The sequence below is a fragment of the Callorhinus ursinus genome, unplaced genomic scaffold (genome assembly GCF_003265705.2).
Source record: "Callorhinus ursinus isolate GAN/ISIS: 27379988/994484 unplaced genomic scaffold, GSC_fseal_2.0 scaffold16, whole genome shotgun sequence".
NCBI lineage: Eukaryota > Metazoa > Chordata > Mammalia > Carnivora > Otariidae > Callorhinus > Callorhinus ursinus.
In genome coordinates this window covers 5,519,162-5,535,301 of record NW_027397078.1, presented here as the reverse complement: position 1 = coordinate 5,535,301, position 16,140 = coordinate 5,519,162, and the positions used below count along the sequence as shown (strand labels likewise).

Below are 16,140 nucleotides of genomic sequence, written 5' to 3'. Positions count from 1 at the left end.
AAGGTAGAGCGAAGAGCGGGAAAAACATTATCAGCCAAGCCTCTTTTAATGAGAAAAAAAAAAAAAAAACTCTCCCAGGAGCCCTACCCAATAAACCTTCACCCATATATCAATGGCCAGAAGTGAATCACCTGGCCAGCCCCTAGCTGCAAAGGAGCCCGGGCAGCAGAACACTTTTCAATGGGCACAGCTCCCGCCACAGTAACACTGGTGTTCCCTCTATAAGAATGAAGGGGAGAGTGAATAAAAGATAAACAGCTAGAAATGTTTGCCATGGGGGCCATGCAGGATAGTAAATGCCGACTCTTCTTGGTGATTGCAAATAGCCTCTTCTCTGCTTGTGATCTGATGGTCTGCCTGGACAGAGCATTTTTATGATCACTTTTAGAATAACGGATAAAACCCAAAATGTTGTCTTAGGTTGAGCTCCATGGAAGCAAGGCCTGAAACAGGGATTTAGGTGCATGTGATTTATGAAGGGCACGCTCTTTTCTTTCTTTTTTAAGATTTTGTTTATTTATTTGAGAGAGAGAGAGCATGAGCAAGCAGGGGAGGAGCAGAGGGCGAAGGAATGAGAATCTGAAGCAAACTCCACACTGGGCACCGAGCCCGACGCGGGGTTGGATCCCAGCACCAGGGGACCATGACCTGAGCTGAAACCAAGAGGAGGACGCTCAACTGACTGAGCCACCTAGACACCCCCAAGGGCACACTCTTAGGAGAAACTTATAAGGAGTGAGGGGGGCACCCAAGGGAAGGGAAATGAGCCAAGCAAGCATACAATCTCATGTAAAGTTTTGCCTGGACCTGACGCACAAGGGGCTATGAGCAGAAATCCACGATACACAGGTGTCCAGCCTTGAAGAAGCTCAGCTTTCTACCCTTGACAAATCACTGAGCCTTTTGCCACCTCTTCTTGTGGTGACGGGGCCAGTGCAACCGTCCAGGTTTCTCTGGGTAATGCAATGCCCATCGGCTAAGAACAACACTCCATAGAGGGTTACAGGTGTGAGCTGTTTGCCAAAGCACGTGCTGCCTGTGGGGGAGCTGGGTGCCCCATCTCTAATGTGGATCTGGGTGGGCACGAGGGGCATCTATTACAAACATTAGATTTTGATACACTTTCCAAAGAACTGCCTTTATTTCTATCTTGTACTGTTTGAGAATATATAACCCTAGATATACTGCTATGATTAAAAGCTATTAGAGAACTGGCAACGAGTTAAAGATGTCTCATTTTTAAGAAAAATGATTAACAGGTGTTGACTTGTTTTGTTGAACCACGAATGGGGAAAGCACTTTATAATTTGCTCTGGGTATTAACCAGGATCCAGTCTGTAGTTCACAATCTCATCAGAGCACGTAAATATTTCATAGTCTTAGTGTCTCATTTAAAGCTCAATGAATATTTAATTGAAATTGACCAACAAAATAACTGAAAGAATTATGTTGCGCTTAGGGCTAAAACGAGCAAGCTCTTCATTTTCTCAAGTAGTTTGAAGCTAAAATCATTCCAACTTCACGAAATATTCCACATAATTTTGTAAGTAATTAAAGGGCTGCAAAATAGGTTTGAAAGGCACATATTAAATATTGAGAAAAACATGAAATAAAATGAATTTTCAACTTTCAGTGCAAGAGAATAGTTTAATATATTGTCACCTCCAACATTACTTATTCAGTAGTGGATTAATCTATTGTCAGTACCCTCTTTTTGACACAAGAAGTAAAAAATAGAACTTTTCTTTGTCCCTTGCAAATTAAATATTCTAGAATGATGATGTGCAAACACCTATAAGATTGATATTAACAGGAAACCATGCATGATCCAGCCAAGTAAGCTAGCCCAGAAATTGCTTCTGAACTCTGGGTCCAACATTGGGCCAGGTACTGAAAATAATCTTAAAAACATTTTTTAAAGAAAGTGAGAGAGAGAAATAATGGTCCATGTTCAAAGTAGAGATGGTTTCCCTGGAAAGAAGCTTCCCTGCAGTCTGTTAGATCTCCATAAGTGTCAGAACTGGGCTTCAAAAAATATATACGCTCTAATTGATCAACCCTAACACAGATGACACAGAATATGTCACTTCTACCAAATTTGAAGACATTTAATTGGAATCAAAGTATTGCCAACTAATCCATGCTAAAGCTGCTAAAAACCACCTGGTAAACTTAGGGTATTAAGGGTTGAATTCTTTATCTAGTCCTGAATTATTTTTTTTTAAGATTTTAGAGAGAGAGAACGAGAGACCACGCATGTGCTCGAGCAGGGTGGGGGGGCAGAGGGAGAGGGAGAGAATCCCAAGCAGACTCCCCCACTCAGCACGGAGCCCAACATGGGGCTAGATCCCACGACCCTGAGATCACCACCTGAGCTGAAACCAAGAGTCAGACACTCAACCGAGCCACCCAGGTGCCCCACAGTCCTAATTATTTTTTAATTACAGAACCTAAATAATCGAATAATAGGTTCCTTTTTGGGGAACAGACATGAGGCCATGATATAGGGTTATCTCAAAAACAAAACATATCCATTCTGCTATCCTATGGGAAATAACTGGTCACCTTGCATTTTTCTTCCCTTTGATCTTAAGTCCCTTTTTAAGATAATTCAAATGGATTACCTTTTTTCAATTATCAATTCGCCATGATATGTGTGTGTTATGTGCACAAACATATACGTTAAGTTCAGAATCTTGTCTAATAATGGCGCCTCTTTCCTTCACTTCTACAATTCATGCCATGTCACCCTTTGGTTCTCAGGGATGGGGAACCATGATTAGTATGCAGAAAAGACATCTTTCTGTTGCTATTTAATGGCATGTTCCAAATCAAACAACATGATTTCGTTAATGGCAACTCACGAAGCCAAAAGGGACACTCTGACCAGACTCTCAGTGTCTATAGGAGGACAGATTATCCTGTCCAGGGGAGGAGAAGAGAGAAAGGTTGGTAAGCATTAGCCAAGAAAGATAAACATTCGGTGTCCTGCAACCAGTGGGCCTGGTCAGAAACAGGAGCTGTAGGGTACTTTTCTTCTGCAATGTGTCTTTTCAAAAGAATAAGCCTGAACGTTTACAAGGAGGACTTGCATTTTCTCAAATACACTATAACATACATGTCACATTTTACGATTGCATTTTTCCCAGTGTCATGGGACTTACCTGCTTATCAAAAGCTACCCAGGATGGCACATCACTTCCCATTCCTTTAGGAAATACACTGTATTTCGGCTTCATCTTTTGCCCGAGAAGCAGTTCTCCACCAATTCCGGGTTTATCTTCACTCACCAGCATGCTCACATTGTTGCAAAAGCCCCAATGTTGAGATTTGTGGAACTTCTCCTTTCCCACCTGTGAATGCAAGCGACAACATAAAATGGCTGAGGTTACTCTTTGTGTCTCGTCTTACTTGTTTTTTAAAAGGTAAACACATCCCCCCCCCCAGTTTATTTTTCCTATTACAAAATGCACCTTTGAGTGGCAAATAATTATGATCAATCTTTATCCATAAAGCTGTGTCACATTTTAGATTCAATTCATTTTAGCAAATTCAAAACTTTGAAAAGCAGTAAGAATAAACCCAATACTCCATACTATTTAAAACAATCAAAAATAACTATTACTGCAAGTGAACATTTAGAACATTAGCTTTTGCTAATTGGTCTATTCTACTTATTTGCCAAGAAAGCAAATGGCGGGGGGAGGTCCTCTACTTCAGAGTAAAAATGTAACATATTTCCCACATAAGTCTAAATGTTATTTGCACCAACACAGAAAATAAAATCTTTTCCTCATTAAAATAAATGTAACAGGAAATTCCTCAGAGCTGACATTCTCTTCCTAATTTTAAAACCTTGCCGTTCCTCTCCCTCATTCCCCTCCTGTCTTTCCTGGGGATCTGGGCAGAGAGAGAAAAGCCTGCATGATACTACCAAGGGTTGGCAAAGACGTGGGCCGTCAGCTCACATGCACTGCTATGGGGAAGTAAAGGAGACAGTCCCTCTGAAGAGAAATCCAGCAATACCCAGGAAAGTGAGAAGTGTGGATGCCCTCTGGCCTAGCAAGTCCATTTCCAAATATCCTTTGCCCCTGTGCACAAGGAACTAAATATAAATAATAAATATATATATAACAAATGTAAATATTTATTGTAGTATATACCATATATCATGAACATCCGTCCACAGTCCTGAATAAAAAAATAAAACAACTCAGATTACAACGAAGCCCTCTCTCATGCCCCTCCCTGCCTCTCCAGTGGTAACCATTACCCTGAATTTGTCCCTAGAGGTTTAACATTTTGTCAGGGCAATAGCCTTTTGCAAAAGCATGATGCAGGGAAATCTGAGAGGAGGTCTGAAAAGACCTCATTTCGAGGCAACCTACTGAACAAGAGGAAATATTTGCCAGTCTTCTATCTGATAAGGGGCTAATATCCAAAATACATGAAGAACTCCTACAACTCAAGAGCACAAAAACAAACAATACAATGAAAAACATGGGCAGAGGATCTGAACAGATATTTTTCTTTTCTTTTTTTTTAAGATTTTTTTAAATTTATTTATTTGATGGAGAGAGAGAGAGAGACAGCGAGAGAGGGAACACAAGCAGGAGGAGTGGGAGAGGGAGAAGCAGGCTTCCCACTGAGCAGGGAGCCCGATGTGGGGCTTGATCCCAGGACCCTGAAACCATGACCTGAGCCGAAGGCAGATGCCCCATGACTGAGCCACCCAGGCACCCTGAACAGATATTTTTCTTTTTTTTTCTTTTTTTTTTTTTAAAGATTTTATTTATTTATTTGAGAGAGAGAGAATGAGAGATAGAGAGCACGAGAGGGAAGAGGGTCAGAGGGAGAAGCAGACTCCCTGCTGAGCAGGGAGCCCGATGTGGGACTCGATCCCGGGACTCCAGGATCATGACCTGAGCCGAAGGCAGTTGCTTAACCAACTGAGCCACCCAGGCGCCCTGAACAGATATTTTTCTAAAGAAGACACACAAATGGCTCAACAGCACTCAGCATCAGGAAAATGCAAATCAAAAGCCCACTGAGATATTACCTCACGCCTGTTAGAACAGCTATTGTTCAAAAAGAGAAGACATAAGAAGTGTTGGTGAGCATGAGGAGAAAAGGGAGCCCTCATGCACTGTTGGTGGAAGTGAAAATCGGTGCAGCCACTGGGGAAGACAGTATGGAGGGTCCTGAAAATATTACAAATAGAACCACCACACAATCCAGCAAGTCCTCTGGGTATTTACCCTAAGAAGACATCACTCAAAAAGATATATGCACCTCTATGTTCACCGCAGCATTATTTACAATAGCTTCTCAGACATGATAAAAATCCTAAGTGTCCACCCATGAGTCATTGGATAAAAAAAACATGATACATACACACACACACACACACACACAAACACACCCACACAGAGAATATTACACACCCATAAAAAAAAGAATGAAATCTTGCCATTTGTGACAACACGGATGGACCTTGAGGGCATTACACTAAGTGAAATAAGACAGAGAAAGATAAATATCATCTGATCTCACTTACATGTAGAATCTTAAAAAAAAAAAAAAAAAACAAAACGACAGGCTCAGAGATGAAGAGAACAGATTGGGGGTTGCCAGAGGTTGGGGTGGGAGGGGGGAAAAGGTGAAGGGGTCAAAAGGTATAAATATCTAGTTATAAAATAAATAAGTCCTAGGATGTAACGTACAACATGGTGACTACAGTTAATATTGTACTGCATTATTTGAAAGGTGCTAAGAGAGTAAATCTTCAAAGTTCTCATCAAGCACTGGACGTTATACATAACTGATGAATTGTTGCACACTACATCTGAAACTAATGTACTGTATGTTGGCTAACTGAATCTAAACTTAAAAAGAAGTTCTCATCACAAGAAGAAAAAATTGTATCTATGTGTGTGACAGATGCTAGGTAGACTTATTGTGGTAATCATCTCGCAATATATACAAATACAGAACCATGTGTACACCCAAAACTAACAGAATGCGTCAATTATACCTCAATAAAAATAAAAAATAAAATAGTTAATATTAGAAAGAAAAGAAAAGACCTAGTTTCCTTTTGTAATGAAGGCAGCCTGGAAGACTCAGGAAGGGCCTGAGCAGCCCCACCCAGGGTAGCCAAAGGCTATGAGGGAGAGGCCAGAGGCGGTGGTTAGGATGCTGAGCCGCAGCCTGGCTCTGCCCCTTAGGGAATCCATTGTCACGACCACTACCAAGCTCCCACTACCCCCGCCACTCATACACGCTCAGGTTACCACAAGTCAATCCCAAACCACCAAAGCAAAGCCAAAGTTGGGTTGCTTAAAATGAATGGTGGAGTAACGCAGAATTGGGTAACACTGTTCCCTTTTTTTTTTTTTTTAATGAGAGAGAGAGAGAGAGAGAGAGCACATGGGGGGGGAGGGTCAGAGGGAGAAGCAGACTCCCCGCTAAGCAGGGAGCCCGATGTGGGACTCGATCCCGGGACTCCAGGATCATAACCCGAGCCAAAGGCAGTCACTTAACTAACTGAGCCACCCAGGTACCCTGTTCCCTATTTTTTTTTAAGATTTTATTTATTTATTTTAGAGAGCGAGAATGAGAGACGGAGAGAGAGCACATGAGAGGGGGGAGGGTCAGAGGGAGAAGCAGACTCCCTGTTGAGCAGGGAGCCTGATGCAGGACTCGATCCCAGGACTCCAGGATCATGACCTGAGCTGAAGGCAGTTGCTTAACCAACTGAGCCACCCAGGCACCCCTGTTCCCTCTTTTAAAGCAAGTAATCTCAGCTGGCCCCGAGCTCCTGTGGCCCTCCATGCACATACCCAGCTCTTATCCCATTCCGCCTTGCACTGTGTATTACAACTGGTTGTGCATTCGCTCTTTGACAAAAATAAATAAAAATAAATAAAATAAAGCAAGTTATCTTGGACAATCACAAACTCACCTCAGGTCAAACCAACAAGTGTTTCTTAAGCATCTAAGCATCTGTATTCTGAGCTGCGTGCCAGATTTACTAGTTAAAATAAGCGTTAAGACTCAGCCCCTGCCCTGAAGAAACCCACAATCTTGCCGATGACATACGATTTAGATCCATAAAACAACTAGAAAACTAGAAAACAGTATAGGTACCATTTCTGAGCACTTACTATGAGCTAGACTCCAAAGGGCTTTATGTACCTTATTTCACCATCACCAAACTATTTGACAGGTTTTGTTAACTGCCATTTTTACAAGTGAGGAAATCCAGGGAGAGGGAGGTAGACTAGCACACCCACAGGGACGCTGGAAATAGTGCAGCAGCCTGCATCCGAACTTAAGTTCATGTGACCTTAAGCTCTGGTCAGCCGGACTGGAGGAGGAGTGTTGAGGTCCAGTGGGTAAACTGATACTGTCCTGGGCAGGGAGGGACGGGATGAATCAGGCAGCAGAGGACAGGCAAGGGTGTTCCGACAAAGTTGTGAGTAACGCACTGCAGCTGAGCTGACAGCACCTAGTGGGAGGGGCAGGAGAGTAGTGAGTCTAACAAAAAAGGACAAGTTCAAGTTTGGAAGGAGGGTAAGGGGGTAGAATATGTAAGGAGGTCTAGATTATGGAAAGCCTCACATTTAACTACCATATACATCTGAAACTCTCCTGGAGCAAGGATGAAATATAATCAAAGACTGGAGTGGCAATGTTCCAGATGGACTGAAAACCATTTTATAGTCATCAGAATAGCAAGAATTAGAAAGCTGGATCATATGAAAGGTTGGAGAGGAGGTGGGAAAACGGAAACCCAAATGCTATTTGGATGAGAGAGTACAGGGTCATTCTGGGAAGCAATGGGATTTGATTCAACAATCAAGAATCTCCCATTTGCAAGGACATGGATGGAACTAGAGAGCACTGTGCTAAGAAAAATAAGCCAGTCAGAGAAAGACAAATACCACATGATTTCACTCCTATGTGGAATTTAAGAAACAAAACAAACAAGCAAAGGGAAAAAATGAGAGAGACAAAGCAAGAAACCAACTCTTAACTACAGAGAACAAACTGACGGTTACCAGAGGGAAGGTGGGGGGGCTGGGGGGGATAGGTGATGGGGATTAAGGAGGGCACTTATCCTGATGGGCACCGGGTGATGTACGCAAGTGTTGGATCACTATATTGTACACCTGAAACAAATAATAACACTGCATGTTAACTGGAATTAAAATAAAAACCTTAAAAAAAAGAATCAAGGGGCACCTGGGTGGCTCAGTCAGTTAAACATCTGCCTTTCGCTCAGGTCGTGGCCCCAAGCTGGGCTCCCTGCTTGGCAGGGAGTCTGCTTCTCACTCTGCCCCTCTCCCCCACTCCTGCTTGCTCACTCTCTCTCTCTCTCTCTCTCTCTCTCTCTCAAATAAATAAAATATTAAAAAAAATAAAATCAAGAATTAAGAATCTCACTCCTTGATACGTATCTCAGAGAAATTCTCACAGTAGCCAATAAGTGGGTAAATATGAGACTGTCATGGTATTTTGGGGAAGTTCGAGGCAACCGAGATATCTATGTTGATGAAATCAACAAGAAAATATGGTTTAATGGATAAGTACACTATGGTGGATGTTAATTTCACCTCACTGCTTGAAGCAATAAACCAGATGCATTAGCTCAGGCTGCCATAACAAAATACCATAGACTGGGTGGTTTAAACAACAGAAATTTATTTCTCACAGTTCTAGAGGCTTGGAAGTCCAAGATAAACCTGCTAGCCAATTCGGTCACCCAGGAAGGGTTCTGTTCTTCACTTACAGACTGCTGACTCCTCACTGTGTCCTCACATGGCAGTGAGACAGACAGCAAGATCTCTGGTGTCTCTTCTTAAAAGGGCACTAATTTTATCATGGAGGCCCCACCTTCATGACCTCCTCTAAACCTAATCACCTCCCAAGGCCCCATCTCCAAATACCATCACATTGGGGTTTGAGGCTTCAACACTGATTGAATCTGGGGAGAACACGTTTCAGTCCATAGCATCAAATGTACATCCAGCAACACAGATCCTTCAAACGTTGTTTGGAAGAAAATGATTATACATTTGTATTTTTAAAAACACACACACAGGGGCGCCTGGGTGGCTCAGTTGTTAGGCGTCTGCCTTCGGCTCAGGTCATGATTCCAGGTCCTGGGATTGAGCCCCGCATTGGGATCCCTGCTCAGCGGGAAGCCTGCTTCTCCCTCTCCCTCTCCCACTCCCCCTGCTTGTGTTCCCGCTCTCGCTGTGTCTCTCTCTGTCAAATAAATAAATAAAATCTTAAAACACACACACACACACACACACACACACACACACACACAGTGTTACATATTTTGTAAGGACACATACAGATTCCAGAATGTGCATCAGAGATATTTATATGGAAGCCTATATAAAGTGGCGAAGGAATAAGATTAAGGATAAAGAACAATGACGAATAAAAATACATAAAACAAGAGAGAGACCTTGCACAGGTCAATGATGATATTGTGCCAGAAATGGAGGAATATAATGAATTCACCTCTTTGTGCCAGACATTAAAGAACAAACAAACCAACAAAGATGGATTGGAAGGAGACGTGAGAGGCAGGCCGACTCGGCAAGCTGCTAGTGCGTGGAGCAGGACATGATGAGAAAGTACTGCACAAGGGGGGCACAATGAGAATGGGAAAGAAGGGGCATCCCAGATATAGGACAGGGGCCCTCAAGCTATCTTTGAGGAAGGGCAAGTTTGATGGTTTTCCCAAACTCACTTCAGATGGATACTTTTGCAATATACAAAAAATTATAAGAAATTGAAATAAATACAAAGACATAAGAACTTACAAGCCTACAGATCACACCCTTGGATATCATGGCAATGTCAAATTGTCATATAAACTTCTAAAGACTGCCAGGGTCACACATGCACACCGTACTTTGAGTAGCACTGCCATAGCAGTCACTGGGTAAAGAAAGCAACATCTGTGATAGGATGTGTTAACGAAGGAAGAGTGAGGGGAGGTGATCTGAAAGTTTCATGCCAGCCTCACTTCCACTTTGGAAGGGGTGGGGAGCGGAAGATGGGAGAGGAAAAGCACTAAAAAGGATGAAGGAGGGGCACCTGGGTGGTTCAGTTGGTTAAGCATCCGCCTTCAGCTCAGGTCCTGATTCCGGAGTCCCAGGATCAAGCCCCACGACAGGCTCCCCGCTCAGCAAGGAGTCTGCTTCTGCCTCTGACCCTCCTCCCTCTCGTGCTCTCTCTCTCTCAAATAAATAAATAAAATCTTTTTCAAAAATGAAAATGAATGAATAAAAAGGACGAAGGACTTCCGTCAGCTGACCCGTTGGCCTACATATTGCTGCAGTTCCCAAGCACAGTCATAGCAGCGTGGGCCGAGTTTCTCATTTCCAATATTTCTGCAGGAGACTAAAACAGTGGATTGAACCTGAAGCACTTTCAGAGAGTCTAGTCCTTCATTTCCTGGTCGCTACCACAGCAGCAAAGGGAAGAGGAAAAGGGCAGAAAAGGTGGACCTGCTGCCTACCCCCAGACACATACACATACACAACTGCTATCAACTCTTATTAGCATGTGTTTGTCCAGCTAGTGACAATGACTAAGAATACCAAAACACAGAGCCTTTTATTTTGTAGATTTATTTTTTTAACTTGAGAGAGAGTGCTGGGGGCTAGGAGCAGAGGGAGAGGGAGAGAGAAACTTAAGCAGACTCTGTGCTGAGTGCAGAGCCCAGAGCCCAAGGCAGGCCTCTATCTCACGACCCCGAGATCACAACCCGAGCTGAAACCAAGAGTCGATACCTAACCGACTACACCACCCAGGCGCCCCCAGAGCCTTTTATTTTAAACATAAGATCCACCAATGCTGTGAAAATTGAGAAACTGCAATAGGTAAATTCAGAAAGTAGTTCAATCAAGTTCCAGCTAAACTGATGATGAACTACGTCTCTATCCAAAGAGTACCAGCTAGATACTTGTTAAATACTTCCAATTCTTTTGCTAAATACAATTAGATCAGCCAGACCTAATTCTTAAAAAGAATACTTTTAGTATGAAAGTAAATATTAACTACAATTTTCCAAAAGGCTTGTGGGTTGTGAATTCAGACTCAAATCCAAAACAACAAAACACACGCTTCCTTAAAGTTTAGTAATGCAGATTTCTATTGTTATTCACATCAGCATAGCACGTAAAATTGCATTTCTGCACTATCAAGAGTATGAATTTGAAATTTCAATTCAAAATTGTACATCTTAGAAACTAATTGCTTGAGAATTTGTTGGGTATTATGCAAAAGTCCACAGGGCACTTGTTTCGCATGTTTGCCCCTCCCGACACACACGCGTGCGCACGTGCACATGTGCATGCTTGAGATTTGCCATTAATCAATTAGGACCACCTGTCAACCTGTCCCTTGCCCTAGTGACTGTGAAATGGTACTCAGACTCAGTCCCAAATTAGGCAAGTGTCTTCTTAGTGAATGACAAAGTGAGGAATATACTATCCCCGGAAACAGTGCTCCCTCGGTGTGTCTCAACTCCCTGGGTCCCACCGTGGCAGCCAGATCCAGACTCCCCTTGAGGTTTCATATCAAATTAACAGCTGACACCACCACCCCCTTCCTCGTTGCTAAAAATTGGAAAAGCAATTTTATCACTTGCTCAGACTGATTACTGAATAATCAGAGAATTGTCAGGGCCACTACAGAAGCCATAAAGCTAAGCCCAACTGAGAAGCAGGCTCTAGTCATCAGCATTGCGAGTTGTTTATCCATTTCTCATCTCTCCTTCAGAGCTCTGGCACATCAGAGTCTCGCTGTTTCTTTTTAGGCTGCCCTGGCGAAGCCCAGATGCTGACAACCCCATGACAAAGGCAAGGAAGAGTGAAGTGCTTGGTAAGAAGCTGACAGCTCATGAGGGCCACCCTGAGCTAGAAGCCTAGAACCACTTTAAAAGCATTCAATCCTTTTCATTTCAGAGCAAATCTCTCAGAGAATGCTTTGTCATTATTCCCATTTTGTAGATGAGGATACTCAGATGGGGGGGGGTAGTGTTAAGTCATTTGCCCAAGGTCATTCGGTGAGTGTAAGTGCCTCATCCAGGATACAAACTCAACTACGGGTGAGCCTTTAAACATGGGGTCTTGGGGCGCCTGAGTGGCTCAGTCCTTCGGCTCAGGTCATGGTCCCAGGGTCCTGGGATGGAGCCCCACATCAGGTTCCCTGCTCGGCAGGAAGCCTGCTTCTCCCTCTCCCACTCCCCCTGCTTGTGTTCCCTCTCTCACTGTGTCTCTGTCAAATAAATAAATAAGATCCTTAAACAAAATAAAAAATAAGAATAAACATGGGGCCTTGCATTGTTTGTGCCTCTTCGAGAAAAGTGCTAGAGCTCCCCTTGTTTACATCACCAAGGTTGAATTAATACTTATACTTTTGACAAATATACTAACGCAAATGACAACCAGGACCACGAACAGATGAGATAAAGGGACCTAAAAATTAATAGCAGGTACCACCACCCCTTCCTCAAAAGCAGAACAGGTATTCGAGAGTACTGTAGAAAGCCCTTCCCAGTTATTAACAATTACTGGACACCCGAGGACTGAAGAGAGCCAGTTCATATTTAATACTTCCATGTACTTTCACAACTTACTTTTCTAACTACGTTTTGAGGTTAATGGAAAATAGGATATAGAATTACATAAAACTATCATTCTCAGATATTCCTGCTTGATCAAGTTTAGGCCTAGTTCGCTTCTGTTCCATGAAGTTTGTTGTTTTTTTTTTTAATTTCTTTCCTCCCTTCATATCATATTTATTTTAGGAATTCATTTTCTCCTTTCTTCTTTTCTGTACTTTTATAGAGCAAAGAAGTCACTCAGTAGATGCTGTGAACCTCCCAGAGAAAATAACAACAAAATTGCCTCAGGTACAGTGGGATCTCAGAGTGCAGGACTGTAAGAGCATGAAAGCTACCATTACTTATTAATAAAGCTAAATCACTCAAAAAGCAAGCCCAAATGTAAAAATAAAAAAGCTAAGTCAAAGAAACCTTCAACCATTTTTTTCAGCTAATTTTCTTCTCTTTCCAAACCTAACCTGAAAAATTGTTGCACTCATGATTCTTAGCCATCAGCTCAATATAACAATAAGATTGGTTTTATATATTTAATAATGTATTTAAATCAGTGGAATGGAAAATAAAAGTCAATAAGATCTAAAGAGATGTGCAGCCCCTTCCTCAAAAAACTGATTTTTTTTCTCTAAATAATTCAGTTCAAAGCACCAATCAATAAAAAGAATTCTAAAGGCTTCCCCCCAAAGTCAGTTAAAATCACTGGCCCACTGGAGCTGATCAGTACACCCATTCCCAAATCGCTTCTCCCTCGCCGGTCTCCATTTAGAAGCCAGAAAAGGGAAAACACTCCACTTGTTTCCTCAGCCTCCTTTTCATAAGTCCGTTCTGGGATTCTGGAAAAGGCTTCTGTCCACTTGAGCCAAGGGACAAGTGCAAGTGACACCGCCCCTAGCTCACCCCTTCCTGCCCTGAGATGCATACATGATGCCTAGAGCCCCAGCAGCCACCTTGGGATCATGAGAAGAAAGGTAGGGAGGATCCCAGAAATGCTGGCTCAGACGAAGTTGAGCCTTTAAATGGATGGCAGTTGCCACCTACCTCCAGACTTCCTGCTCGGTGAAAAAAAACAAATTCCTGCTTCTTTAAGCCTTTATTAGTCAGGTATTCCATTATTCACAGTAAAAAGCATTACAAACTAATGCATTTAGATTCTAAAAGCTGTGCTTGAATGCTGTTGTTTTTTTTTTTAACGGAGTAAGATGAGTAAGTGATCTAATGGGTAATTTTCTTTATACATTGACAAAAATAAATCTCTTCTCAAACTCTGAGCACAACAAATATTAGTAAAATTTACCACCTTCACTGACCTAACGGATCTATTGGAGATTAATTCTTGAATTTATGAAGAGCAGCAACTGGTTCCACTGGATAAGACTAGAAGAATAGAAAAGCTAAAGGCAGCTGTGAGCAGTATACACACGGGCAATGTATCTGGAGATGGAAACCAGGAGTTCGTGACCTGGCCCAGTACCTTCTTTCAGGATATTATGGAGGAAAGTCTACCACAAGGTAAAACCAGGGAGTTGTTCGTGGAATGGAGGTTCATGACTGTGTGGGTGGGGGTGTGCGTGTGCGTCCGCACGCTAGGGGTAGGCAGTTGACATGAGCTCCTAACGCCCAAGTTCAGCGCTCCTATAATAACACACCAGCTAGAATAGCATCTGATGCAAGCTGAGGGTCAAAGAAGATGGCCACAGAGTCCCATCTGACTTCCCTCTCCCCCCAGCAGTCTGTGGCCTTTAGGGACTACGGGCCACTCAGGGTAATAGCTGCGGATTCAAAAATCCTAGGTTAGAGTAGATGGATGAGCTATGAGGCCAGCACAGTTTCCAACTATACTTGGTGAACTGCTAAGGACTTTCAGGGACAGAGGCAGGTCTGTCCCATAGCTGTGAGGACAGTGGATGACAGAGGCCCCAGGGTGGGAGGGGATAGTGATTATGCAATTGTGCTGAGTGTGTTTTAGGACTAGAATCTGAAAATCTGCATCAACAGTCCCTGATCCCACAAAATCAAAGACTGAAGGAAAAATTATAACATAATCAGATACTTGTGACAATAATAATTTAAAAGTAGGAAAGGTATAGGGGACCTAAATAGAAGTGAGGTTTCCATGCTTCATTTGAAGTAGTAAAACACTGATAGCTACATACCACAGTCTATAGAAATCATATATATATATATATATACCATAATATCCAGAACAACCACTATGTAAACTATACTAAGAGAAACGCTCAACATAGTGATTTGACAATTCTATATATCATGTAACTGTCACCACAGTAAGTGCAGTCACCATACAAGGTTATCACAATATTATTTTTTGTAAGATTTTATTTATTTGTCAGAGAGACAGAGTAGAGCACAAGCAGGAGGAGCAGCTGGCAGAGCAGGCAAGGGAGAAGCAGGCTCCCAGCTGAGCAGGGAGCCTGAAGTGGGACTCAATCCCAGGACCCTGGGATCATGACCTGAGCTGAAGGCCGACGCTTAACCGACCGAGCCACCCAGGCATCCCAATTATCACAATATTATTGACTATATTCCCTGTGCTATACTTTTCATCCCTGTGCATTATTTATTTTACAACTGGAAATTTGTACCTCTTAGTCACTATACTGTACACTAGAAACTAATATAACATTGCGTGTCAACTATACTTCTATAATAAAAAAATTTTTTAAACATATATACTCAAAAACACTATAAATAAATCAAGATAGAATCCTAAAAAAAAAAAAGTTCCAGTATCCCATGGGAAAAGAAGAGAAACAGAGGAAAGAAACAGAAAAGAGAAATGATGTATCAGACATAAACATTAACACACCAATAATCACCTTATATGTAAATGACCTAAATGCATTAATCAAAAGACAGAGATTGCAGAGTGAATTTATAAAGCATGACCAACTACATGGTGTTCACAGGGAATTCACTTCAAATTCAAGGACAGAAGTCAGTTGAAAGTAAAGATATGAAAAAGACATACCAGGCAAATACTAATTTTAAAGAAGCAAAAGCGGCTCTATCAGTAACTGATACACTAGACTTGAGAGCAAAGAAAATTACTAGAGCAAATAGAGACTTTTTATAATGATAAAAGAATCAACCCACCAGAAAGACACAACAAACTTAAATGTGTATGCACCAAACGACAGAACCTCAAAATATATGAAGCAAAACCAATAAAGTTAAAGGAGAAATAGACAAATCCACAGTTACAGTTGGGGACTTAAAACAATCCTCTCAGCAACCAACACATGTAACCAACAGATCCTAACTGACCTGTATAGAACCCTCCACCCAACAACAGCAGAATACATATTCTTTTCAAGTGTGCATGGAACATTCACCAAGTTAGACCATATTCCAGACCATAAAAGCAGCTTTGGCAAATTTAAAAGAATTAAGATCATATAGATTGTATTCTCTGACGATAATGGAATCAAACTAGAAATCAGTAAAAGAAAGACAACAGGAAAAAC

General features: G+C 42.0%; 1 protein-coding gene across 1 annotated transcript in view; it reads right to left on the bottom strand.

The window, feature by feature from the left end:
* EFHC2 (EF-hand domain containing 2) overlaps window positions 1–16,140 on the bottom strand; it is a 190,849-nt gene that overhangs the window by 157,842 nt on the left and 16,867 nt on the right. Inside the window, exon 2 of the mRNA XM_025857715.2 lies at window positions 3,165–3,353. Within this exon, the coding sequence (XP_025713500.1) occupies window positions 3,165–3,353 (189 nt within the window). The remainder of the gene's footprint in view (window positions 1–3,164; window positions 3,354–16,140) is intronic.